Source organism: Orbicella faveolata, unplaced genomic scaffold, assembly GCF_042242905.1.
Source record: "Orbicella faveolata isolate gen_17 unplaced genomic scaffold, um_ofav_v1 contig_47, whole genome shotgun sequence".
NCBI classification, from domain to species: Eukaryota; Metazoa; Cnidaria; class Anthozoa; order Scleractinia; family Merulinidae; genus Orbicella; species Orbicella faveolata.
Window position 1 is genome coordinate 12,770,557 of NW_028301577.1, and position 27,314 is coordinate 12,797,870.

At 38.6% G+C, this 27,314-nt stretch overlaps 2 protein-coding genes across 7 annotated transcripts; one reads left to right on the forward strand and one right to left on the reverse strand.

Annotated features, from left to right (window-relative positions):
* Positions 1-29: 29 nt before the first annotated feature.
* LOC110058870 (neuropeptide FF receptor 1-like) lies at positions 30-5,157 on the reverse strand. The gene is made up of 3 exons (XM_020765532.2): positions 4,707-5,157; positions 3,184-3,430; positions 30-2,265 (listed from the first exon to the last, which is right to left on the reverse strand). The coding sequence occupies exons 1-3, from the start codon at positions 4,858-4,860 to the stop codon at positions 1,566-1,568; spliced, it is 1,101 nt and encodes a 366-aa protein (XP_020621191.1). The 5' UTR covers positions 4,861-5,157; the 3' UTR covers positions 30-1,565.
* LOC110058891 (KH domain-containing, RNA-binding, signal transduction-associated protein 2-like) lies at positions 3,992-25,689 on the forward strand. 6 transcript variants are annotated; one of them, XM_089279594.1, is made up of 10 exons: positions 7,735-7,940; positions 9,448-9,743; positions 9,935-10,051; positions 10,831-10,977; positions 11,451-11,789; positions 15,990-16,052; positions 16,885-16,940; positions 17,030-17,088; positions 20,396-23,495; positions 24,004-25,689. In XM_089279594.1, the coding sequence occupies exons 1-9, from the start codon at positions 7,847-7,849 to the stop codon at positions 20,491-20,493; spliced, it is 1,269 nt and encodes a 422-aa protein (XP_089135720.1). In that variant the 5' UTR covers positions 7,735-7,846; the 3' UTR covers positions 20,494-23,495; positions 24,004-25,689. The 6 variants fall into 6 exon arrangements, with proteins under 6 accessions (XP_089135724.1, XP_089135720.1, XP_089135722.1 ...); XM_089279596.1 differs by having other exon boundaries at positions 23,383-23,495; XM_089279598.1 differs by lacking the exons at positions 7,735-7,940; positions 24,004-25,689 and adding an exon at positions 3,992-4,111 and having other exon boundaries at positions 20,396-22,131.
* Positions 25,690-27,314: the final 1,625 nt, after the last annotated feature.

The following is a 27,314-nucleotide window of genomic DNA, read 5'->3' on the forward strand; positions in this document are numbered from 1 at the left end:
TCCAGACCTTGAGCTAAGTGGGGAGGCGGTTTTTGTTTTTGTTTTTTTTGCTTGCCCTATCGGCTTTTCTTTCTTTTGCGATTCATTTTTGCCCGAAATAAAGGGGGGGGGGGGGGGTGCGGAATGTGAAGCACAAAACACATTCTAAGCTTGATAAGCTTTGGATACAACAATTGGCCATCTGACAAAAATTCGGATTATCACTTAAGGTCACCACTGATAATTTGCAAATGAATTTTGTGTTGGGTTTTCATCAGGGTTTATGTCTGGAAAGAAAAAAACAGTTTTTGTTCATCCTATTATCTAGACATAGCCGGCAAACTTCTTCTAAATGTTTCCGTCAAGCTAACAACTCGTTCCAGATGGAGACATATTCTCGCTGATACCTCGTTGGTTGATCGGGTTTTTAACAATAAACATAACATAACAAGTGCAGACAGAAGTTAAACCTCTGGTATAGCAAATCGCGGTAGTTCCTCGTGCGTTTTTGAACATAGAGGTGTCTGTGAGACTAGTTCTAAGACTTAAACGTTATGAACTCTTATCGTCGATCTGTGCAACAAAGACTTCCAATGAACGTAACACATTGAAACTCGGGGAGGCCAAGCTACAAAGTTCTAAATGGGGAGGCTCCGCCCCGAGGTCCAACCCCTAACCCTTTTGAACACCATTTCGACAGAAAAGCTACCCCTTTACCTTTAATTGAAAAAAGGGACCCTTTTCACATACTTTCATAACTATCCCGTGTAAAAAGTGAAGCCTTGGAGCCGACTGGTTAATAGCTGCCGGAGCTCATCCCGGTCTCTGTAGCATGAAGCGGTTAGGAGTATTTCTACTCCCCCTGGACGGGATGCTAGAACATCCCAGGTCACTCCCCCGCGATTTGTTAGGTTTCCCCAACAATTCGCCGGTACCCATTTATACTCCTGGGTGGAGAGAGGAACTGTGAGAGTTAAGTGTCTTGTCCAAGAACACAACACAGTGTCCCCGGCCAGAGTTCGAACCCGGACCGCAAGATCTGAGGACGAGCGCACTAACCACGAGGCCACCAAAAACGTAAGCCCTTCTTGTCATTTTCAAGTATTGCCTATTAAATGAAATGATATAGCCATAAGTTGCGTCTGCTCGAAATATTTTTATAAAAGGCCCTTTAAAATAGCTAAATGGCAAATTTTTCTACCCTTTCATGTACTTCAACTTATGAAATCCTTTCGCTTTTATATACGTGAAGTCTGAAAACAGTGACCCTTTTGGGCGGAGCCTCCCGTATAAGCCCTTACAGGGGGTTGCAATTTGTCAGAGTGATCAAAAAGGTCATATTTTGTACTCGAAAATGTAAAAGTATAGAACATCACCAATTTTTGCATTCTAACATGTTCCGTTACTTATTAATTTGTTAATTTGAAAGTCGCAAGTTGTTCATAACGGAGACAGCTAATGAATACAGATCTGACTGTTGGCCTAAATGCTATGCAACATGCAATGATTTAAGGGGTGCAACAGTGTGCAATCTCATATACACTTGTGCCAAGTTCTTCAGAACTAGAACTGTTCCTGTGATCAAATCATTTTTGCAGCATTGTCGAACTAACTAAAACGATAGAAGATGTGGTCGCCAGTTGTATGTCCGCCTCGCATCGGCATTGGAATACGTCCGTAAAAGCCCGGCGAAATTTCTCGCTAAAGAAGCTGTAGATGAAGGGATTGCAGGCCATGGAGCAGACGGCCAGCACAGAGGCGATGTTGATTAGCAGGATGTAGCCATCGGTGGGTTGGAACTCAACGAAACTCGAAACGAGAACTATAACCTGAAACGGGAGCATGCAGACCAAGAACGCTACAATCACTGTCAGAAGCATGTAGGCTGTCTTTCGCCTCTTCTTCTGTCTGTGTACCGTGTAGATGCGGTGCGAGCTGCGCCCTTCATTGCTGGTTGAGCCACTCTCCTCCTCGCTTAGAACTGGTTCCGGTTGCCACAACGTGCGTATGATTATGACGTAGCTTGAGCAGATCACCACTATCGGTATGGCAAACAAAGCAATGAAGGCAACCACTGTGTAAATGCGATTCCCCACCAGTCCCCCTTTACCAGTCCAATCTTCTTGACAATACTTGAACGGTGGGATGTCTATGATGGTGACTACAAATGCTTGAGGAGCAGAAATGGCACATGACACCAGCCAAGTGAAGACCATCACAGTTAAGGTTCTTCTGTAGGTCGTCCGGGAAGCCCGAACGGCGAAGGGATTTACGATGGCTTGATATCTGAGAGGATATTCAAAGAGTTAATCAAGGCAAGTTTCCCTACCTATGCCCGTTCTTGATCTCGCGAGATTCGATGACGTAGACTACTGAGCAGGCCCTGGTACAGGGATTCAGCCCAGTAGCCCTATACTATTACTAGCCGTCACTAAGAGACTAAGTGACCAAGTTCAAACTAGTAAAACCTATATGGGGAGTGCCAAGAAAAATGAAAAACAAGCACCCTGCCGGACGACGATATTAAAACTCCAAAGTATTCAAGCGGAAGAGATATAATTTTCAGTTTCTCTGAATTTCAGATAGTTAGCAGCTGTACAGTCTGTAAAAGAAATCCTTCTATAAAAGAGATCGTCATACGACCAAGAGCCCATCACCCTAAAACCTCCCATGTTTGATTGCATCATTAAGGAGCATGACTGTTGGCTTCTGCAACTTCACCGATATGCATCACAAAACGAAAAACGCTTATTACGTGGTACAGACCGCGTCAGTGCTTGATCTCTACAGCAATTTTGATGGATATAATTTGGATGTATATTATGGTCTGCCGGGAATAGGAATGTGCAAAATTACGGTTTCTTGAAAAGCAGGCACCATCTAAAGTCTATCAGTTGTTGGGAATAAGTTTACAAACTCAGGTGCCCCTCAACATCTGTCTCATCACTAGTGCCGGTCAAATTAGTGTTTTGCATTTTGCTCCTTTCCGTGAAAGTCTACTTCGGCCGAGGCGCCTGGGAGCAAGACGAGATAGGCGGCTTTTGGAGGGGTGGGGGGGGGGGGGGGGTAGGGACTCAGCAACGAGGCAAAAGTAGACCAAAGGAACAAAAGGGAGTTGAACGAAGCACCAAAATGCTGAGGGCCTTGGGATGTAACTCAAAGGCTTCCTAATTCGTGTTATAACTACAGTTCGCTTTTATTTACCTTTCCAAGGCCAGCACAACCATAGTGTAAATAGACACCGACGTCGAAATTGAAGAAATTAGCCCCGATGCTCGACACATGAAACCTCCAAGAGGCCAGTAGTGCGGCGAGATCTCCAACGCTAGCAGCGTTGGTATAGAGATGATTGTGGACAACATGTCCGAGATAGCCATGTTGAGAAGAAATAGGTTTGTCACAGAACGCATGTCTTTTCTCTTGAAGACAACGATACAAACCAGAGCATTGCCTAAAAAAGGAAAACAGCAAGTAAACAAATGAATAATTACTGACTACATAGATATTATTGGCCTATGTATTTCCAGAAATTGAAGATTTTACAAGAAAAAGGAGTTTTACTGAGAAAGAACTGAGCATGATTCAGAAAATTGTTGTCAACCTCGGTTTCTCGAACATTTCAAGACTTTCAACTCCTACTAACGTACCTACCTACCTAGCCTCACCCCATCCCCGATGCAACCCTGATGTCTTCAGCAGTGGGATGTTTCTTATGAGAAATATCATGGAATGCAAATAGTTAGAAATACTGTTGAAGGCAAACATGAAGACGTTTTTTTTTTTTTAAAAAAAAATAAACCTGAAGTAGCCAAGTTTAATACAAACCGAGGAAAGAAGTTTAAAAACGTTGTCGGTCACCAGCTCCACTTGGTGGCGGGGGAGGGGTCAGTGGGGGAGGGGGGTAAATAAAAAATTGTCAGTTGAACAAAGATAGTCAGATTATCGAGGAACCCAAGTACACCTTTGTAACCGCGTCTGCTTGGACGCAAACAAAGACATTGCACAGCCGGTGAAATTACTGCTCTCAACCTATTTACATATCACCAAGAGAAAACGAGGTAGATCATGATCTCTTGATATCACTGATTGGTTGAAAGTAGGAATAGGGCAACTGATGTTTCTAATTGGACAGGTGAGCAAAATCTTCTTGTTTAGAAAATAAAGTAACTTTCGTGCAGAAAGAAGCTTTCTAAGGAGCGCCGCTAAATCATTTGAATAGGCTATGCATATTGAAAACACGTTAAAAATTTGGCCACTCTCAGGTGATTAATTTAGGACGGGGTACGACCAAGGTCTTTAAGTGCTAACTTTTCCTCTGGGAATTTGCGACAATTTTTCTTCATTTCAAAGACGTTAAGTTTGTACCAGAACAGTCAAAATCCCGGTAACTGGTTCATCCGGACATTTCTGCTACAACAGTTTCGTTTCCGTGTATCAGAGTGATCTTTCAGTCTGATTTCTTGTGGCCCGGACACAGCTCAGTGCATCCTCAAACAAACTGAACAATTCGCCGTATTACAATGAGATCAGGAACTGTTGGTCCCTAGCTATTTATTCCTCGAATAAAACGCTAGAATCGATAATGAGATTAACATTTTCAACTTCTTCCTATAAGTAGATATTGTTACTCCAACATTCTTTGCATTCCTAAGTCTCTAACTCCGTGCGCTCCTCTTTGTTTTTACTCACTAATTTGTAGAAACTCCTAAAAACATTTTCTCACTTACCGATGACGGCGACAAGAAAAAGAACACCGTACACTATGGAAAAAGCTGCGACTTTCCCCACTGGGGAAATAGGAACCTGATCTTGACCACTGCCTTTACAATTGTTTTGGAGCTCGGAATCGTCGGGCTGTGTTGAACAGTTTTCGTTGAACATTTCCACCTTTGGAGAGCTCTCTGTCTTTTGCAATAATAGAATGTCTGTTGTCCGATCTATGTCAACTTCCCCGGTGGAAACCAAACTATTTGAAAGTGATTCCCGTGTAAATATTTTCAGAGTTGGTGCTGCAGTGAAACACTAGGGTACAACGCAAAACTGTCTTCACTCACAAAGGGCTGTTCCCGAAACACCACAGAGTAGAAAAATAAGGATAAAACTTGTCGATTTGACCAAACGATGACGCACGCTTTTTATCTCTTACCGCAACATCTTTCCTCCTTTAATGTTTAGTTGCTAAATAGAGATTGAATAGATTTATTGTAATGATTTCATTCTTTTTTACCTCGACTCTATTGTTCTTGGATGTCAAAACAGTTTGCATGCTTCGTTTTGTTTGAATAGAGTGGTCTGTGCAATGACTTTGTCAAAACCAAATCCAAACAACTTCGCCAGCGCAAACTAAACATTCGACCAACCAGGGTGCTCTACATACAATGAATAATCAGAAAAGCCAATTAAAAAGGCCGCAAAGTGGCATGAAACAACACAAACGTTTTGCACTTTTCCCTGATAATTGGCAAAAACAATGGCTTGGACAAACAAACCTTCACCTCCACAGACTCAATGCTTCATTTATTTAAAGGTTCAGGGTGCTTTACACTCTTTGTCTATATCTGCCGCCTTGCGCATGCTCGCGGGTAAAATTAAAGGAGATGGAAGAAGTCCTATTAGCTTTGTGGGACGTTCTGTTAGCACCTTCATCAAAAGTCAGCTGTCTTGAATAAGGACCTGGTTCCCGCTTGTCTCATTCGTTGCATAATTAAAGTAAACCAAACGGCCGAAAGTTAAGTCAAAATCTAACTTCATTTATTATTTTGATATAACGAACGATATTCTTTAGCCTGGCCAAAGTTACAGGTAAATGTATAGAATAGAACCTCGATATAACGAACGTTGACGTAATAAAATCCTCGTTTATAGCAGACTACAATCCGGAAGTCCAAACGTAAAATTTACCCCGATAAATGGCAACAAGTCAAGAGACTTTCTGCGCTCCCTACCTTGACTACCTTCAGTGGAGGACACACTTTTGCGGATGTTAGCGAAACGGTACAGAAGCAATCAGAAATCTACATTGGTCTACCCTGGAAGAATTCTTTGATTAATTATGCATCCTCTGTAGCAATTTTCAGTTTTGTAGCATTCAGCAGTTTTAAAGTTTGTCATGTGCACAGATTTAAACTCGCATCCTGAGAAACCCTTGACAATCATTGTAAGGTGTGTACAGTATACGCTATTATTATATGGCTAGCTCCGTGAGCGGGGAAGATGAATCAAATCCTGTGCTGTGATTGACTACCCGAGCGGGCAAGATGGAGCTATCTTGCCCGCTCGGGACTACCCGCCGCGTCCCGCAAGAAAAATTTCCCCCAAAGCCATATAATAAATCCTTTATTGACCAAGCTTGTTCGGTCAAGATGGTCGTTCTTTTCGAATTTATGGACCTCGACGGCATAAACACGCAAAAAAAGAACTTGGCCAATATCCAGCCATCTTGACCGAACAAGCTTGGTCAATAACCCATATTTATAACCCACCCATTAATTTTGGCGCGATTTTATTGGTTGCTTTACGTCACGTGGTGAAAACTGACAGGACAGTTATCACGCAATAACCCCCGCCTGCGTCAACATTTGTCCTCCGATTGTTTCCGTCGAAGAGAAACACAATCAGCACAAGAATTTCAAATTTTCCTTTCCCTTATTTAACATGGAAGGAAACCAAAGTCGTTTTGTTGAGTCTAGTGATAGTGATATTAAATAGCTCGTCGCAAATGCTGTTCCGGAAACATCAAGTTTTTGAGTTTTTGATCTAAGGGACGTTACGAGAGTTAATTTTACATTATTGTCATTAATTTCACTCGACAGCTTGTCAAGCTTTGGTCCAATCACAGTGGAAATAAAGTTAGTTAAACCAATCAAATGTACTTGCTTGCATTCGCCATCAGATCACCACTGGCTTTTTTACCAGTGCCAAAATCCTGTTTAGTAGGCATGGCTTGATTTTTTTTTTCACCCCTAAGAAGTACCAACTCTAAAACAACGCATTAACTGACACTTTCATAATTTTTAATAGCGATAAAGACTCAGTTGATAGTCAAATATCTCCTGTCACATGTTTTTGCTCAATAGCCTAAAAGGTACCGCGAAAGCTCCCGGCGGTGAAGGCTGAACTCCCTAAGAGGCACCAAATCGCTTTTTTAACTCCCGTCCTTTTCATATAGGAGTTCCCCCCGCCCGGGGATAGTGCAACGTACATGTATTACCGTTAATATCACGGGGCCTTCGATATAACGGATGACCCGGGCGTGTTCGTTAATTCAAGGTTCCTTTGTGGGTGTTCTTAGTGACAAGTTGTGATAGGTGCCAGTTACTAGCGATATTTATTTCAACTCAAGAAAGGTTTTACGAAACGTAACATTTTCCATAAGATGCCGATTATCGCAGTTCGCGATAGCGGTACTCCCTTGTAAAATTTTCCCTCCGCCCCGATCAGGCAGGATCTGGCCACACTGTGCTATGGTCCCTTTCCGGTTCCGAGTATATCTGGATCCAGCAATGACTGTTGGTTTTATCCAGAGCCATTTTAGACCTGTAGACTGCGAGCAGCCTGTTTCTTTTCCTAGAATTCCATCCATGAAGAATGCCCATCAATAGCTTTTGTAATTTCTTTCGGGATAGGAGGCAAAATTTCTGAGCAAGATTCCTGATCCTTGACTTCGTGACCCTGAAACCAAGAATGGAATTTTAACCAATCAAAATCAAGAATCTATTAGAAGCGTAACCAATCAAAATTCGAGTCACTCGCCATTGTTTGATGAATGCTCACTGACGCATGAAAGAAACTTTGGTTGGCGCCATTTTGTGCATTTGTAGTTGATGTAGATTATATTTCAGCTGAGTGTTTTTGCGATTTCTCCGTCATGGCTGCAGAAGGTGGCTATCTTACCGAACTTCTAACTGAAAAGGACAACTTAGACCCGTCTTTTGTTCATTCAATGCGCTTATTAACCGAAGGTAAGTGACGAATGTGCTCTGAAATCATCGCTCCACAGCGTCACGGAAGGTTGAATCATGGAGGACAGCAATATTTGCATTCCTTCGCGGTCAATAACCACCAGTTGCTCGTAAAACTTTAATATGTTCGACCTCAGGCCAAAAGTGATGCTCGCAAATCCATGATTTGTTAAGGAAGATATCATTCCATCCATTTGAAATATCTTTTAAATTACAACGTTTCTCGGTGCAAGAAAGTTCTTCGTTTCGAATCGCCTTGCCCGCCGGGCCAAGGAAAAATATTTTCGCGATTGACACGAATTTTAGTCGCTATTTGATCAGTTCTTTGTGTTCTTTGACATCAGTTTTTGTTTAATCATTCAGTATGCTTGTTGATGCCTTCATGCTCGCCATTAAACATCTTTGATTTAAGAACAGGCGCATTGCATGTGTGAGCGAGCTTCGATCAGCTTTAATAAAATGGATAGCATACTTTCTCATGGATTTAACTCCAGGCTCTTCTGGAAAATTCAGAAAATGAAGGTATACAATTGTGGCGACCTTGTGCAATGCCCCTGAAGCATTAACCAGGCGAAGAAGAGAACTATACTTGGAGCTGAAAAAGTTTTTGTGGCCAAAAGCTTGCCGTGGTATTCAGATAATGGGTATACAGTATTTCACAGAAGTGGATTTTGACATTCTTTGCAGGTTTTGTGCTGAATATGCCTAGTTTGTCTGAGTGCTAATGCGTTTTATTCTGTTTCAAGACATGGGTTGTTATATACTCATCTGGAAGGCTATGAACTGGAAATGATCACCGTCTCTTATTTTCAGTAAATAAAGTAATGTTCCAAAAATTATGTTGGTTGCAAGTTGGTCCTTGAAACGATGCTAGCCAATTGCATGTTACGTCCTAACACTTTGTGCCAAGAATTCCTGAGTACAGGTACTGTCGGGGACAGCTTACATGTACATGTAGCTGGTCGACTTACCACATGTACATGTATGAGTAAAATATCTTGCCTATTAGCTGCTTAACATGATACAAGGGTCCTAGCATCACTTGAACAATGACTATTGTGCATTTAATTTTCAGAAGTATGTTTACAAGGTAAATATTAAGAAATGTTGGAAGTCATCTTGATTGTAAAAAGAAGCAGTATAACATGCCTTCTGCTTATGCCTAAAAAAATATTTTAATCAGGAGTTTCAATTGCAATCAATGCAAATAATGGATAAAAATCAATTAAGGTTTCTATATCTGTCATGGAAAGGTGTTATCACTGCATCTATTTAATTTAGGTGACAGTTTGGCATAAACTGTGATTTGAAAAACGTCAAATAAAAACAACAGAGAGAAAAAAACAGGATATACATTTAAGTGGATTTTAAGTTGGCTCTTATTTTGGGCCCTGATTTCTTCAGATAACTTGTGTAGGGCTGCATAAATAATGCAAAACTTAATAATTATTAAGTTCTGTCGCTATTGTGCAATGAGCAGTTAATTGATTTTGTATGAATTTTTCAGAAATCAACCGAATGCAAAATGGTGGTGCCCTTCCAGTTGGACAAGTAAAATTAAAAGTAGAAAAGACAACTAATGGCAATACTATACCACCTGCATCAGAAAGTCCTGTTGTGTCTAAGCCATTACCTGCTGCTGCCCAGTTACCTGTAGCTCCCGTTGCAAGCCCTGAGACTCCTCCACCTGCCAGGCTACCAACCCATCAATTTCGTAGACCTGTTGATGTTTTTGATAGCAAACTTTATCAGCCCACGAAATTGAGCGAAAAAGTCTTCATCCCAGTTAAAGACTACCCTAAGGTTGGTATAAAGTTTGTGATAGAAATGGATTTGGACATCAGTTTACTTTCAAGTAATGTCATTGTTTGACATTTGTTCAGTTAAAAGGCCACTTATACCTTTCACCAAACCTTTGCTGAAAATGAATTTTACAAATTGACCACTTCCATGAAGTTTTATGAAGCTAATATTAATTATTTGGTTTTGTGCAGTTTAATTTTGTTGGAAAACTACTTGGTCCTAGAGGAAACACCTTCAAGAGACTTCAGGCAAATACTGGGACAAAAATGTCCATCCTTGGTAAAGGTTCAATGCGAGAGAAGGAGAAGGTTAGTTAATGGCAGTTTTTGTCCACCTGATTGCTCTCCAGAATTTTGTGGCAACTCAGTACATGCTAAAATCAGACCTGAGTGAATAAACCAATCAAATGGGAGCATTGGTGGTCCATTGGGATTTGTGACTGACAGTCTGAACACCTCAGCCCCGCTATACAGGCTCCCCCCCGTGTTTGACAGGGAAAGATATCGCTTTATTTGTGTAAGAATCGCATGAATGCTTAAGTTACAGAGCAGGACTATCCATAACCGTAAAACTAGTTATGGTGGAAAATTATCAGCATTTGTTTTATTTGATGTGAGACACATGACAAAGTTTTGCCAGGAGACATTGATTTGAGAAGAGATCAGTTGTAAACGAGTGAACAATTTGAGTTGAAACTTAGACCAACATGCAATATTGTAAGTTTGTTACAAGCTGGCTACCAGCTACACTGTAGTAAATTTCATTTTGGAAATTTACTACCCCACATCTACATGTAATAAATTATTACATTCTAAAGAATTGATTTACTGAACAAAAGAAGTTAATTTTGTCTCATCTCCCACACAGGTATTTTTTGTCCAGTCCCAAATTACTTCGTCCTGAACATTATCTGGCTTTATTTTTATATTTCTAGCACTGGGCCACTAATTTTAATGTTTTGTTCTGTATATAAATTATGTTTTTTCATTTTTCAATTCCCAGCAGGATGTATAAATTGTGTGACATGCAATGCACTTGTTTCAGTAACCTTTGAAAGTAAGTTGAAAGATGGTTGTCTTAATTCTAGGAGGAAGAGTTGCGAAGCTCTGGTGATCCAAAGTATGCACACCTTGAGCAAGATCTCCATGTTCTCATTGAAGTGGAAGCTCCCCCAGGCCAGGCTCATGCCAGATTAGGTCTTGCCATTGAAGAGATAAAGAAATTTCTTGTACCTGTAAGTAAGCTTTGTGTTGTCATTGGTTTATTTTCACTTGACAAGTACCTGTAGAATACGAGACCTTTCTCCATCAACTAATGCAAGAGTATACCATTCCATTCAGGCTTTCAGCCAGGATTTAAAAGTGGGCATCCAAAATGTGCTATTGGATCTGCTCAAATGAACACTTTATAAGACAAAATGTGAAAAACAAAGCAATTTTCTGAAAGAAGTAGGCATCCACAGGACACCTGGACATCCATCTGGCTGAAAACCCATTTCCATTCTTGGCAAAATTGTCCAGCCATTAATCTAACCAAGCAGTGATTTTTAAAAGGCACTGCTAGAGTTATTTCTTGTAGTATTTTTGGATGTCTCCTGTTGACTAAAGCAGTACTAAACTAAATATGAAGACGAAGTTTGCAGTAATTAAGGTTATAACGTTAATGGTCATGGTCATGAGACATTAACTAAATTTGATTACTCTGTAGGAAAACAATGATGAAATCCATCAGGAACAAATGAGAGAAATGGCAATTCTTAATGGCATGGAGGAGCCAGCACCCACGGCAGCACCAGTAGCAGTGCCTGCACCTGTTCCCAGAGGACGCCCACATACCAGAGGGGTACCACACCATCCCCACCATCCTGCACATCATGGTCGGGGTGCACCAGTTCCACGGGTGGCTGCTATTCCAAGACCAAGAGGACCCCCTGTTGGTCATGTCAGTGTAACAGCAGCACGATCTGCTGCAGGACTCGGACCCTCTTCCCCGACAGTTGCTCATGCAGCACCCAGAGCAGCTGCAGTCCCAGGAGATCCATATGGAGTAAGTTATCCTGTACCTTTGTTTTAAAAGGGCCACTCAAATCAAATTGAGTCACATTTATGTTACAGTACTGCTCAAAAGTAAGTTACCACCTCTCGTCTCATTTCTCGCGAGACGAGAGTCTCATCTCACAAGATGAGAGTCTCACCTCGCAAGACGAGTCTCTTCTCAAGAGACGAGAGTCTTGTCTTGTGAGAACCATTGAAGCGTATATTTTGGAATAAATTACAAGCAGTTAGCTTGCGAGAAAACAATTAATTTCTCTTGACTTGGTGAAGGTTACCCCGGGTGAGCATCTGGTTTTGTGGGTTCTTGTTTTACACGCTGCTTCAAGAGAGCCAACTTGAACTTACAAGCGAAAAACTTAAATGAAAGTGATGAAAAACAAACGTCAAAGACGTTCGCCAAATTTTGCATTCGGCAATCGCTTTAATTATTTCATTGCAGTGTGTTGATTTTGCATAAGCGACAGCTTTAAGTCTAAACTTGCTTTGCAAGACCCAATACTATCATCACAAATGAAGAAACTGAATGGAAACATTTTTTTAATGTCAAATCAAGACGTTGGTGAAAGTGCTTGAGTAATCGATGAGTTAAGTGTCAATAGTTTCCAGATTATTTTTAGTCCGTAACGCAGTGAATTTGCATAAGTGTGCATGTCCTTTGAACTCCCGTTTGAATCGAAAACTGTTGTTTTCATCAATAAAATTGAATGTAAACAATCTTAGAAATTGAAATATTAACCACCGGAAAGAGAACTTCAGTAAATCTGTACATGCTTTGTCTGACAGCTAGAAAGGAAGTGAATTTTTGATTACATAACAAATCGAAAATGTGTCCTTTGATAAAATAACAAACGCACACGGTGTCCAAAGAATTGGAACGTGAAATAGACCGCAGAAAATGTCAGTTTGAATATTGAAAGTTATGTATTAAGCAAAACAAAATGGTTGTTGTTGATCTTAATTTCCTTGTTAAATGAGCTTACCAAGAAAGTCAATGTTGGTTGAGCGATTGATGGAAAGATTGCAATCTTTTGGTCAAATTAGTTGTGTTGATGTTGAACTTGCCTACATGTACATATAGCAACCAAGTTAAACAGTCTGTTGATCGATTGATAAAAGGCTTTCGGAAAACCCTACAAACAATGAGAAGCGTTTTAAAAACGACATGGCTTTATAGGAGTTTTATTAGCAAATGCAAGATAAGCTGTGTCACAGAACTCGCTTAACTGCAAAGTTAACAATGCACATCAATCATTGATCAAAACACAGCTGTGAAAATTGTGAACCACTTGAAGGCCAAGGATGGTCCATGTTTGCTTTTAAACATGACACTGTTAACCTTTCTTTCATGTATACAGACCTCTCTACTGAATTGAAGTTAATGACTTCATTAATAGTGGCGTTCGCTTGGTGAAAGAAGCCACTGGGATCGATCAGCAAAAGAAGCAATTTCAGCGTACAGGTCTGGACACCGTGGAAGTCATGAACGATATGTTTTTGATTGAAAACTGAAAAATTTGCAGCATATAGATTCACAGATACCATTCTCAAGCCACGTGGGTTGAAAATTTCAGGAGTTACATCTTTTATGAACGTGGTAAACATCGGAAATCCGGCGCTCGCAAGCGAAGCTTCATCAGATCGCGCAAAGTTTTGCTGCGTTGTTGTTGCATTGTTTGCTTTACAATAAGCCATTAAAATCTCGTGAGAAGTTCAGGCAGCCATACTTACAGTTTTTAAAGCTCTCGCAAGACAAGACGAAAGTCTTGTCTCTCGAGGCGAGAGTCTCATCTCGCAAGACAGGAATCTTGTCTTGCGAGAAGGTGGTAACTTTCTTTTGAGCGGTACTGTACATGTACATGTGTCTGTAAATTTCATGTTTGGCTAAACTTACAAAATGTAATAACATTTGCTGTCTTTCAGCACAGTATGTAATATTGGTAACTGATCAAGGTTTCAAAGTTGAACTTTAAATCATTATTAATTGTAGATTTCTACCTTTGCTGATGATCCCCCCCCCCCCCCCCCCCGCTTCTAGTTTTAACTGTTTTCCTGTATGAGCTTCAATGTAATCTTAAACCTTTCTATAAATTAACTTTAAACTCTGGAAAATCTTCAAAGAGGGTTTACCATCGCCAGCTGGTGTATGGCTGTGTGTTATTCAATACAGATGATAATGTACATGTAGTAATAGAAGCTTGTACTAAAACAATTCAGACTGCTTTTACAGGTATGACAAAAAATGGTTAAGTAATAATGCAATAAACCAAAATATAAAGCTCGATGTTGCTATGGGTAGCACTTACAGTACTGCCTGAAACTATGGACCCATTAGGTTGCGGTAAAACCTCGTCTTTGCAGCGTGCTCCCACCTCGCGTCCACCGTGGGTGAAAATATGGAGCACCACGGTAAGGACGAGTGCGACCGCAATTGAAAAAATACCGTGGTAAAACAAACGAGGTAAAACCTCGGGGAAGTAATGTATGTGTATCGAGTAGAGTGGCATTTTTTCATCAACGTTGCTTGTAAACTCCATCATAATCCGGAATCAAGAAACTCGCTCGATGGAAAATTTGCAAAACACTCACGAGTTTACAAATGGCACTCTTTGAAATTTAGTCTAAAAAGAGCTAAGATTCTTAATTTTACATACTCCAAAGTGCAGACCATGTTCAAAGCAAAAGACTTTGTTTGACGATGTAGTTTCACGTATGTTTCGATCACGTCACCGACATGTCACCGACACAGTCAAGCAAAACGAGCTGAGCGATAAATGGCGGTTTGGTTTCGTGATCTGTTCTTGCATCAATTTTGTGCTATTAAAGTTATGTTACATTTGGAGGGCTGTTATTAAACAGGTAGATGTAAAAAAGTCGATGAAGATTTCTCTTACTCGTGGTTTGGTCTCCTGAGAAAATGTTTGAACTTAAGGAAGGGTTCCACGAATATTACAGTTAATAAGCTTACATCTCGATCGTCTGAACGGAACCAAAGACAAAACTTGGACCAAAAAAACTCGGATTGCTGATTCAATGACAGCTATACAAGAAGGCATAAACAGCAATTGTCGTTTTTATTTACTAGTAAATCAGCGATCGGAGTTGACCCGGTTTTGTAACTGCCTGCTACAAAGTGCAGCGGATATAAACAGAGAAGTACGCATGTTATTATGGCAACACATTAATCGGAATTGAAGTTAAATGTATTGACCCGGTTTCTTCTCATCAAAGTGAATTTCAGAGCCATTCCGGCCTTGAGCATTTAGTTTTTTCCCAGTTGTTTGCATGATGCGTGGACATGAAATAGCGAACACATCATCGCTCTGTCGCATTCTTCTCGGCAAAATGGAATGCTTTTAAAACACAACGTTTAAGAACTGAGACACTATATTTTACCAAGTTACAGACATTTTTGGTGTAGTTCATACAATGCAGCTACCAAATGTTTTTTTGTGTTATCAATCTTGTAACTGACATGAATGATCGGCTTTATCAAATGCTTCTTTGGGATGAAAAGGCAGAGATTCAAGAGTGAGCATTCAAGCATGCTTTGTCGTGAAGAAACAGAAAACAAATTGCTATCCAAACCTGACGCGTCTTCTTTACCGAGGTAATACCTTGTCCAAACGTTGCCGCGGCAGGACGAATGCTGACCGCGGCTTTACCTAGGTAAAGATGAGGTCGAGTGTGGGAATACCGCGTCAATGACGCGTGGAGGCCCCGCGGCGAGAACGCGGGAAATGGGTGAATATTTTCAGGTGGTACTGTATCTTTATGCTAAGTTTTGTATCAATATATAAAGTTCTTTTTCGATGTTTGAACATTTCACTGAGCTGAAAATGCTGGTAGACTTTAACCTTTAGACGGCTGTAATTCTAGACTGAAGGTATTGCATGTAGTTATACGTGTAGTTATACTGTAAGAATGTAAGTCAAATTCCTCCTTCCTTATTTCAAATCAGAAGTTGTTTGGCATGACTGAACCAAAAGTAAAGGACAAGAAACGAATTTTTGACATTAAACACAGCTACATGCAAAACTGTACATTGTAATGGAAAAAGTCAAAAATATTCTTCTTGTTCAGAATAAAACTATTTGTTTTTAGCAGTTAATCCCATTAACACTCAGATAACTTAGTTATGAAATACTTATCTATAACCGATAATTCCGAGCAAATTTTACTTGTTATCTGATAGGCAGTGCATGCTCTTCCAGCATCAGTTGGGGTTCAACTGCTGACTACAGGAGAACAAGTGATTGTAAGTGGAAGAGCCTCTATACACAAGAAGAGAACATGTTAAATAACTTGTTGGTGTGCATTCAGTATAACTGATCTTACTTTGACTCACTAAATCTACAGTACTTAACTTTAGATTTAGTCTAAATTCTTAAACCTAAACCAAGCGTAAACTGTAAACCAAAATAAGTTGCACTAGAAGGGTTATAAAAGCTTTGTGGTGAAGAGATGAATAGATATAGCTAGACTTTCTTATTGACATAAAACTGAAGTGGTACCCTTAAGCAGTTCTTAAGCCTTGAGTATGACATCATAAATTAGTATTAGTGTTATTCTACAAAAACCTTGCAGTACTAGCGTCGTTTGTCTTTTCAATGTGCATTGTTCAAGTCCTTCAAGCCATGTGGTACTGGTTGAAAAGTTAAGATGATATGAACTTAGTGTGTTCACTTTTTTCCTGATTAAGTATCGAGTTTTATCTGTAAGTTTCATCTGTAGGTAGGGAGGCAGAGTGGCCTCATGGTTAGTCCACTTGTCTCCGGATCGAGTGGTCTGGGTTCAATCCCTGGCTGAAGACATTGCATTGTGTTTTTGGGCAAGACACTTAACTCTCAAAGTGCCTCTCTCCACCCAGGTGTATAAATGGGTACTGGTGAATTTAATGCTGGGGGGTAACCCCACAGTGGACTAGCATCCCATCCAGGGGGGAGTAGAAAGACTCCTGGTCCCTTCATGCTACAGAAACCAGGATAAGCTCTGGCCTGATGGGCCAGTTGGCTTGTATACAGACTTTACCTTTTTCCTACTTCTGTAGGTGGCATGAAATTTATCAATGTTGTTACCTTTTTTTATAGGGTTATGAATCTTATGAGCCCAGTTATCAATTTGAGGCAGCCTACCCTGAACCTGGGTAAGTATTTCCTGATGAGGAAGAAACTACATGTATATTCTAATCCTATGCAAACATACATTTTAACTGTTTGTTCTACAAATCAACAGCGAGGCAGTATATTACGAGTATGGGCAGCCAGGAGAGGTCTTTGAAACCGCATATCCAGGTAGGTGGTCCTTGTAGAAATTCTTGAATGTACATGTAGAAGTTTCCTTATTATTTCCCTGACAATTGGTGAATTAACACAATGTGTACATGGCTTTGTTCTTAAATTGAATAACGGGATGCATAAGCTACAGCAGTGCACGTAAGTGATTTAACATATAAGATGACATTTTTTAATGCTGACTGTCTTGTTTAAAATCAAAACAAAGCGCACTGGAAAGAGTTTTTCGTAAAGTTGACCCTAACACTATTTTTTGAAATTTTTGTGTCATGTAAACTTTGATCAAGTTACTGATAGTTCTCTGTATATATAAAAAATTAGATACATCTTGAACATCAAGGTTCTATTTGTAAGGAGAAAATGTTACATTTCCAATGCCTGCTGCATTTTTTACAATCAACTTAAATTGCATAAGTAATCAAGATAATATCCAGCAGACATACCAAGCAGTTTCATTTGTCATCCAGCTTGTCACCCTGTTTAATCCATAATACGTATAGATGGATAATATTTAAAAACACACTTTGAATTCTCTATCATTTTTTGCCTAGTATACTTGAATAAATGGTTCAATACCAGTCCTAGCATTGCTAATGAAACATTTCAAAAATTGTAATGTAAATTAATGGTGCTTGAATTTCCTTGCATGCTGTTTGGAGTAAATACCTTTTCCAGTAATCACTGATTGGACAGTAGTATAGGTGATGGTGGGCAAGAGATGGGTGAATAAATTACAGGATCTGCTCTAAGCTTAGTAGTACTTACAGTACGTAAGCCTAGATAGGACACTGGGTAGCCCAAATAGCAGTTCCATTGGCTTGCTCAACATTCTGCTTAGCCTAAAAAATGCTGACTTGCAAATGTTTGAATCACATAAACCAGTAAGTGTGGGGGTGAAGTGATGTATGTATCTTGCATCTAACACGGTTCAGACATTTGGCATGGACCTGACTCAGGCTGAGCCAACCAATAAACTGATGCTGCTGGACAAACTGGTCAATGAACTCAGGGTTTTTGATTTTAAATAAATTAGCAGGAGGAAATCGGAAAGTGGGTGAAGCACAACTAGGTAGCAGTAATGGGTGGCTATGTGGGAAATATCTGAAAATGTTACCCACTTCTACACTAGGGAAATAGGATGCTGACCCTGGAAAATTTTGAAAATCTGTGTCCGTTGAGGTGCATTCTAGTGTATTTGTAGCACATTAAAGCAATTTTGTTGGAGCTGATTGCAAGATGAGTCTTTTTAGACGTTCACATATGAAAGGCTTCAGTGCTTTTCATTTATTTGGTATTAGTTACATTGCATCGTGTTTGGCGTGCCATTCTATTTAATTGAACTGTAATAAAAATAACTCAACTGTAATTTTTTATTTTTCAAAATATGCAAGTTAAAAAAAAGGTTCAATATCAAGATCATAACGAAAAAGATCTGCAGATGAACCAGGTCCATCTAAATATCACTACAAAGTCAGCACTCTCATTTCTATTTCTGCTTTGATTTTTGAGTTTTCGTTTGTCTTAAAATAATTTCAAACACTCGTGTTGGTGAAGAGTTTTTTTTGTTAAACACTTTTCAAGCCATCACTTGAATACATTTGGAGCACTTTTTATAAGTAACATTTCATGAAGAAGTCTGCCTTCGTATTCAATACATGTAAAGAGGGCCAGGCCAATTGAGGTCAATTCAGCATAATTGTATTGATTTAAAGCTGATTGTTTTATCATCGCTTTGAAAACTGGAACAGCATATGATATTTGTTTGCCTTTGTGACTTTTCAACAATGTCAATGAACAGCATAGTCTGTTGCCTTTGCTTCATTGTGGAAAATGTGCACACGCTGATAATCTAATACGTGTACGCAGCGCCCACTAAAATTGCTCTTGCTTTGAAGTTCGAAAGGTACATATAATAGCTGCCTCAGATAGAGAAGATCATGATTACGTTGGTGAAGTAAAACTTATATTAATTATTATTAAACTTTGTGACAAAAAGTACTCAGCGCAGATGCATGAAGTGGCCGGTGACTTGTGTCAGTCGCTGGCTAATTTTGAAAACCCTGTGAACTGTATAGTTGTAATAATAATCTTATCACAATTGTTTATATTAATAACTCAATTACTCTAAATCACTATAAGATATGCTATTGAAAGTGGTGTTAGACTAAACTCTCTGATGTTATACAAGCAGTTGAAAGTATTTTGTTATTTACTGGTCCCTGAGACTTAAGCATCTTTGCTTTATATAACCAAAGGTAATGACATTTCTAATTGATAACATCATTTGCCATTAAATATTTAAGATTGTTTACTTCCAAAAGTGTCATTACTGTACTGTGAAATAAGAACAGAGTTTTTTATTGATGTGGACTACTGCATATCTTCTGTATTATTGCAATGATTGAGGAATGAGCAAAGATTTGGTTGACCTTTAAATTATAAATCATGTGTGATGTGTTCTTAAAACAAAATTGCCACTCTTTCATCATGTTGAAAAAAAAAATTCAAACATGAATTCTTAGTTGATATAAACATCTTGTGTCCTTTGGGCCAACAGATGAGCTTTACAAAGTATGACAATTTTGTGCAAAAAGTAAATTTTAAATATGCTGCCTGAAGTTTGGACTTATCACTCACATGTAATTGTATCTTTAAAGGTAACAAGAATTTTAAGTAATACCATATGACTGTATAATGTGCATATGATACGCATGTTTTCTTTGGGTGACAATCTGTTATGGCCATACGTATGTAAGAGGTTTATTTGCACATGCTGGTTCCTTTTCAGTTGGATATTATCTTGAAACTCTAATCTTTCTATAATTTTCATAATTGCATTTTTCTATCTTGTTGTAGAACACTTTCATGAGAGCTCATTTTTGCCAAGTTGCAGACCGTTTAATGGGTTGTAGAGAATTTGTTTAAACTGGTTAACTTGATTTCTGTACTGTTGTGGTACCAGTATCTCCTTTTTTTTCACCTTTGCAGCTATGCATTATTTGGGTGATTGTGAGGTGCTTCTCCCAAAAGCATTAGATCTTTCAGTGGGTTCACTATTTGGTTTGAGTCTCATATTCTTGAGATATAACAAATTAAATGGCTGTTGTGAAAATGTTTTACAACAAAGGTATTGCTTAAAATGTTTTCCTAGAGAAGGAGCTTTTATAAAACTGTAGTCAGAAAAGACTAACTTCAGTCTATGTAATTTAATATTTAAATGTAAGTCAAATGTTAATTTTATTCCAGCTTGTCTCTGATCACTACAATAAGTGGTTAATGTTAAACTCACATTAACTTCTTATTTTAGCTCCAACCAGAGTTCCAGTGAGTACATCTGCAACTTTCAAGGCACCTCCAGGTCGCACTGTCAAGAAAATTGTTCGCGAAGCAACATACCCTTATTGAAGTAGTTAACAATTTTTCTAGGGTTTCTCGTTTCAAACTGAAATCTTGTTGATAGAATTTTGATGAATTTCTTACAAATTATTATGAAAATTTGACCATGTTCAATGTTACAAGGGAAGCAGTGTGCAGTATTTACCATTCTTTTGGTGTAGAAATGACAGCTATTTTCATAGGTGTGTTTTTAGTCATCACTTCTGCTAAACATTGAAATATTAATGGGATTTCTATACCTTACATAATGGAAAAATATTTTTTTGTGCATGGAGCCTTCAGTAAACTTGGATAAAGAAAGAAGATCAACATAATTAATTCTTAATTGATTGGTAAAATGCCATTCATTTAAACATTAAAGTAATATTTTGGCTAAACAGTTACAACATAAAAAGAACATTTTCAGTGTTAGAAGCCCTCATAATAACTATTTCAGGCCAGTTTATTGTTGACATTTAATCCTAATGTACCCTTATGCATTTTATACTGTTTGAAAGTTGTCAAGGTAGGCTTAGTAAGATAAAGTTACCAGTATTTCGAAGCCCTTTCTTCTGTGATTCCAGGGATTTGTGTTCATTTATAACTTTTTAAAGTATGTTAAACTGCATGTCAGTGCATGTCGTTATATCTGATTCAAAAAATCTTTAACTCCCATGTTTTTATAAACAAGGGCATTGTCAGCCACTAAATGGTTAAATTTATTAACTTACTTAAAACTTATGTTTTGTTTAAAAAACCTTGTATGTCAAAATTAAATAACATCTTGAGCTACTTGTTATTAATTTTTTGAACTCAATAAAAGTGATAAACATTGCTAAACTGTTTGGTCTTGCCATTATGGTTGTTAATAAAAATGTGAAACTTAAATCTATAACTTTTTGCTGGAGTTTCTTAACTATAAACAAAAATATTATAGAATGAACTTCAAATTAAATATTATTTTTGCAGTGTTATTTTTAACATCATTGTGATCCCCCCTCCCCTAAAAAAAACCCTGTAAACTTTGAATGTGACATAAATCACTGAAATATCTTTTATAAAACAGCTGTTTAAATATCTAACATTTAAAAGGCTTCCAAGTGATATAAAATGTTTTTGAGTAACATATCTTTGTCTAAAAGGATTGGACCAGTATTTTTCACATAAATACACGCCAGAGTTTTGCATTTATTTTTATAAACACAATATCTGTTTTGTAATTGTGTACTGTTGTCAAATTACAAATCTTTTGGAATATAATTTTTTTTACCTATTTAAATGTCTCAATGAACGATTTAGACTGGCTTTTGTAGCTATTAGTTGATGTCCAAAATAACCTGAACATCTGATGAGCCATAACTATTGACATATTGTTTAACCTTGAGTTAATTATGTGGTACTATAAGCTGGAGAAGGCTTCCAATCAAAATCAATATTTTCTAGTAAAGAATTTGGCTTAAAAGAGTGGACTGCTCTTATGAGATATATACATGTGAGTCCCAAAAATAGTTTTCCATGTATTTTTTATAAACATGATTATTTTTTGTAACTGCTTAAAATACATCCTGTTTATTAACGTAGAGAATACTGCTCAGTTTTTTAGAGTAAACGTTTCTCTTCCTTTTTATATCAATTTATAATTATCAATAAAGGCTTGGCTTTTTGTAACTGAGTGACCTCTCTAATGCCTTATTCAGAATGATGTATAATGTATGTGCTCTTTGAATGTGAAGTGAAAGCAAGTACAGAACAAAGGCTTCCATCTGTTATTGAGTCTGGGATCAAGTTAAATGAACAATTTATGCAAGTTGTTTAACTGCATTCTATTGTGGCGGTTACTTGATGTTTGTGTTTTGGTCAAGATAAACCTTTTACTGACATACTACCCCCCAAAGACTTGAGAACTTGGAGTAACCCCAAATGAGATAGTATAAAATGACTAGTTTAATCACCTCAGGTCCGAATAAGTGCTTAAAACTTCTGCAACAAGATAACTTTTTTCTCTCCTTTCTGATATGTCAAAAAAATAAATGCCTTTAAAGTGAAATACTTGAAATTCAGTTTGACCTCCCAACTCGATTTTGCTAAAGGCAGTGAGCAAAACTTCATGGCATACTGTGTGGCTAAAAGTTATCAAACAATGGGTCGCATAATATTAAACTCGTCATGGTAATTATGTGGATGTTAACTACCAGACAGCAGAAAACACCATAAAACATTAGAAACAACTTAAAGAAACGTCGCGGTAACACATGAAGAAACCAAGCTAAATATGGATACTTCTTAAAGCTTTTGAGAACAAATTGAGGCTTGAAGAAGACTTCATTCCTGCAGAGTAATGATCTGAAAGGTAAATTTATTGTATTATTGGTAATTATAACCCAAGGATAAAATAAAGCAGGTTAATTTTAAAGGATGGACAGAAGATTATTTTACAACATAAACTGGATTGCACAAAAGAGTGCAGCCTTAGTGGGTCAAGTATGTTTTCCTCTTTGTATCTTTCATTACTTGTCAAATTCATGTAAACACTAATTGCATTAGTTTATAATCATAAACGCTGCGAGTGTAAATATTTGCTATTTGTTACTTAGCCCTTTCTAAAATTGGTTTTTCTCAACTGAACAAAATATTTTTCTTTACCTTCCTGTGGAAAGAGCATATTTATCAAATTGAAGCGTGAAGTTTTCAACCATGGGAACTTAATGAAACCTGGATTAGTGTGAGCTGTTGAAAATAGACCATCGACAGATCAAAAATTGCTAATTTCTTAGCTTGGTGTGCCTAAAACCAATGTGGAATAACATGGCATCATCTGCTAAATGAATTAAGCAAGAAAAATGTGAAATTGTTGTGTTATGAATGAAGGTAATCCCACTGATGGTAATTTATTACATTATGTCTCATTTTGTTGTCCAGTGAAACGTAGGAAGATGGAACTACCAGTGTTAAAGATCTACTGATTGCCTAACATCCAAGGAAACACAGTCCGAGAAGTGCCATTCCTTCCGTTCCTGTTGGATGGTTGGATTGTAGGTTTAAATTTTCAGTTAAACCCAGTGAAGTTTAGTTCTGTTTTTTCATTATATCTCTTCCCAGAAACCGGAAAAGTTGACTGAAACTTTCAGATAGATGCAGTACACGTAGGTGTATGGAGTTTAAGACTGAACTGGAATTGTCGCCATTGAGATTGTAAAATGTAACTCAGTTGTTTAGTAATAGGTTGTGAGATGCAAAAAGGAAAAAAAAAATTCTTATGTGATAAGGTTAAATCAGTTGTTATTGTTAGTCACGTCTGTTAAATTTACACGCATTCCAATCAAGAAACGTAGATAGAAAGAAACTAAAATAGTAGAGATGTTTACTGGTTTTTGTCAGAGGTGAACTTAGGTAATTTTTTAAATAAGCTTCAGTAGTTTCTGCAATGCTTTAATAGCAGAACCCAAACTGAAAGAGTCTTTTCCTGTCTGGATAGATTTAACTTTTGCCCTGTGGAAATTTACAAGTTATAATTACTTTGTTTGTTGTGTTCCTTTCTAGATCCCAGTATTCAACTGCACAACAGTTCAGTAGTGGCTGATCCTTACATCATACCTCCAGCCTCTAGAATGACATCATAGAGGTGTATTGCCTTTTGATTGCCTTGACCCTCCCACTCCCAAGATTGTCATGTGGCACAGAATGTCACTACATGCTCAATATTTGGGCAATGTGTATCAAACTGAACAGAAATATTCTTGGAAAGATCTGTCTTTTGAAAGCATAAAATCATACCCCCACCCCATTCTCATAGGAGACCAGACCTACCATTTTTACAACTTTCTACTTTTGTCTAGCTAATATCTGACATTTTTAGAAACTGGATCATTGGATAATGCAATTCAATAGTGTTTATTGGCTTAGCCATCATTTTTTTTTAAAATTTAACAATTGATTTTCTTTTCCATACCTCAGTAATCAATAAAATATTAATGAAGGACTTCATGCAAAAAGGGCATACAAGTATATTGCTTTTTGGGTGATATACCCCCTTTTTGCACAAATCCCCGTCAATTACAGTTACAATCATATTTACTGGATGCACTTACACTTAAAACACAAAACAAATATAGAGATAAATAAATGACTTCGCTTAGTCATCATGGTATATGAGCCATTATACCATGCTCTACAAATATGTTTGAGATGATTATTATTATGGTTATGAGATGGTTGTAGTCAACTCGGCACTATGCACCTCATTGGCTATTTACCATTTCGTATCCAGTGCACGCTTGTGGAGTAATATTGCAAATTATAATCCATCAAATATTGTCACTTGCACTCAGTTGGTCTAGATGCATTGTGTGACTGAATAATGCCCCTGCTAAAACATGGAAATATCCAAGTGATGTTCCCCAATTTTCAAAAGATCCTGCATGTTGCAAAACATATTTGAAGGATATTAAACACAATAGCCTCCACTTGACTTTGATATCAAATATCTGAGAATATACCAAAGGACAAATTTTGTCCTTGGACATGATCTGTTCCTCTAAGATCACAGTTTTTGCTTCTTGGAACAATATATCTGGGCAAATATCCAAGTATATTTTTGCGCCAAATGGAGGTAATTGTTCACATCGCTGACACATCAAGAGCTTCAAATTAAGCCGTATTTTAGTGTTTTTACCAACTATAGTAGAAGTAAGATGTTTTTTCAACTTTTTTTTGTTTTGAATCCTTTTCAATTCAATTGTTGACTTCCACTATGGCTGTTAGTACGATTTACAGGGCTGCAGCCAGAAAAAAAAAATGATTAGCAATGTCCATGAAAAATTACGACTGAGGCAATGTCCATGTTTAAACTCGCGTAATGTAGGTATTTTATAGCTTGTTTACTTTCCCCCTTCAAACAAGAAACTACAGAACCGAAAATTGACGGAGGCAAGTGCCTCGGTGTGGTTTCCCTCATTGACTACAGCCCTATTTATGGTATTCCTCAAACCATACCTTTCAAATGGTACATTATGTGTGTGGTCTTTGGTCTGTAACTACTGTTTTACAAATATGTGGTATTTCGCAAGGGAGTGAAAGGGTTGCTCTGACAAAGTGTTGAAACCGACGATTTTATTTTCTTTGTCTTGAAGAAAAGTGCAGTTTTAGACACAAGTTTTTATAGTATAATGCGTCTACAATTACCTCATTTATTTCAATGTTAATAAAGACCACTACATATTTGTCACATGTTTGATTTTGCTGGTTGCCTCTAGCGCATAAGCGCGACCTCAACCTGTGGTAAAAACTGCGGCATATCAATACGAACGAACACGATCACTTATGCCACCGATAGCCTGTTCCGGGCTGTTTGTCAGTGGGGACGATCGGAAAAGCGGGCGGCGATTAGCGGGGTCTGGGAGAGAAACAGAGAGATCACGCCCTCTCCTTTTCTCTCCCGACCGGATCCCGCTCGTCGCTGATCCTGCTCGTCGCCCGCCCGATTTTTGATCTTCCCCACTGACTGAGAGCCTGGAACAGGCTATGCTACCGATTAGTCTTGTACTGATGGGCCCAAGACAAAGATTCGTTCATTACGCTCAGAGTGTTGTTTACCAGTCTTAATTTATTCATTACATCAGCATAAATTATGGATCCTCATTTAGCGGTGCGATTCCACATGTGATCTTGCCCCGCAAAATTTATTCTCTCATTAAAAGGGCGTGCGCAAATTCGCCATTGGATATCAGTGTCTTGTCTCCAGAACCAGGTATCTGTCTCAGCTGGCGTGGCCTTCGCTCAAGGGAGACGTGACTATATTCTTGGACTAAGTTTTTCGCGAATTTTACGCCCGTTTCCTTCCCGGTAACCAACGCCGTTCGATTAGCGCAACTACAGATCTTTAGCCATTTTCATCCTGGTCACGCATATACGCGTACTTAATTTCGTGCTCTTTGTACTACTTGTGACGTCTCAATTTAAATGTCACGAGATTATTCTTGGTAAGCAGCAGTGGCCGATCCAGACCTTGAAGTAAGGGGGAGAGGTTTGCTTGTCCTGGCGGCTTTTCTTCCTTCTATGATTTTTTTTTTTTACCCAAAATAGGGTGGGGGTGGGGCGGGCCCCTCTCCTAGATTCGCCACTAACCAGATGGTAGAGCTAGGATAGATCTATTCGCACAACAGTCGGTTTTGGATATCAACGGCATTCTGACGTAGCAAATGGAAAAACAACTTTATCAGTTTTGGTGCAAAAATGGCGGTAACAGGACGGACGCATGAAAAAACTGACGTCAATTAGAAATTCTTGACATGGAAGCTAGAGGCCTGGGTCAGATAGTGGGCCCGACGTCACTGAGTCATGCAATTTTTTGCCACAGTCTACCCATCTTTCAGTTTCAGTGAAATCTTCAGCTTATTGGGAAGTAGGTATGGAAATTTATCGAATAAAGGATCCACCAGGACGCGATGTGCAACGAAGGGAAGATCAACCAAGTGATTTTACCTTGGTTGCAAGCGGTGGAAAGGAGTTCAAGGTGCACAGGAGCGTTCTTTCGGAGGCAAGTGTCTTCTTTCAAAAGCTTCTGAGTAGCGACATGATGGAAAGCAAGCAAGGGGTAGTTCGACTCGACATGCTGACAGAAACCTAAATGGAAGATATCCTGCAGTTTAGTTACACTGGTAGCGTTCAGACAACCGCTGCTGGGAAGGCAGAAGACTTAGTAATGGCTGCCGATTATTTGTGTCTTCCACTCCTCAGCGACTCCTTAAAACATTCGCTGGGAAATTTCTAGAGGAGAGATTGTCAGCCTCGAACTGCGTATCAACTTATTATTTTGCGGAAAACTACCTTTGTAAAGATCTAGCCGCTAAGGC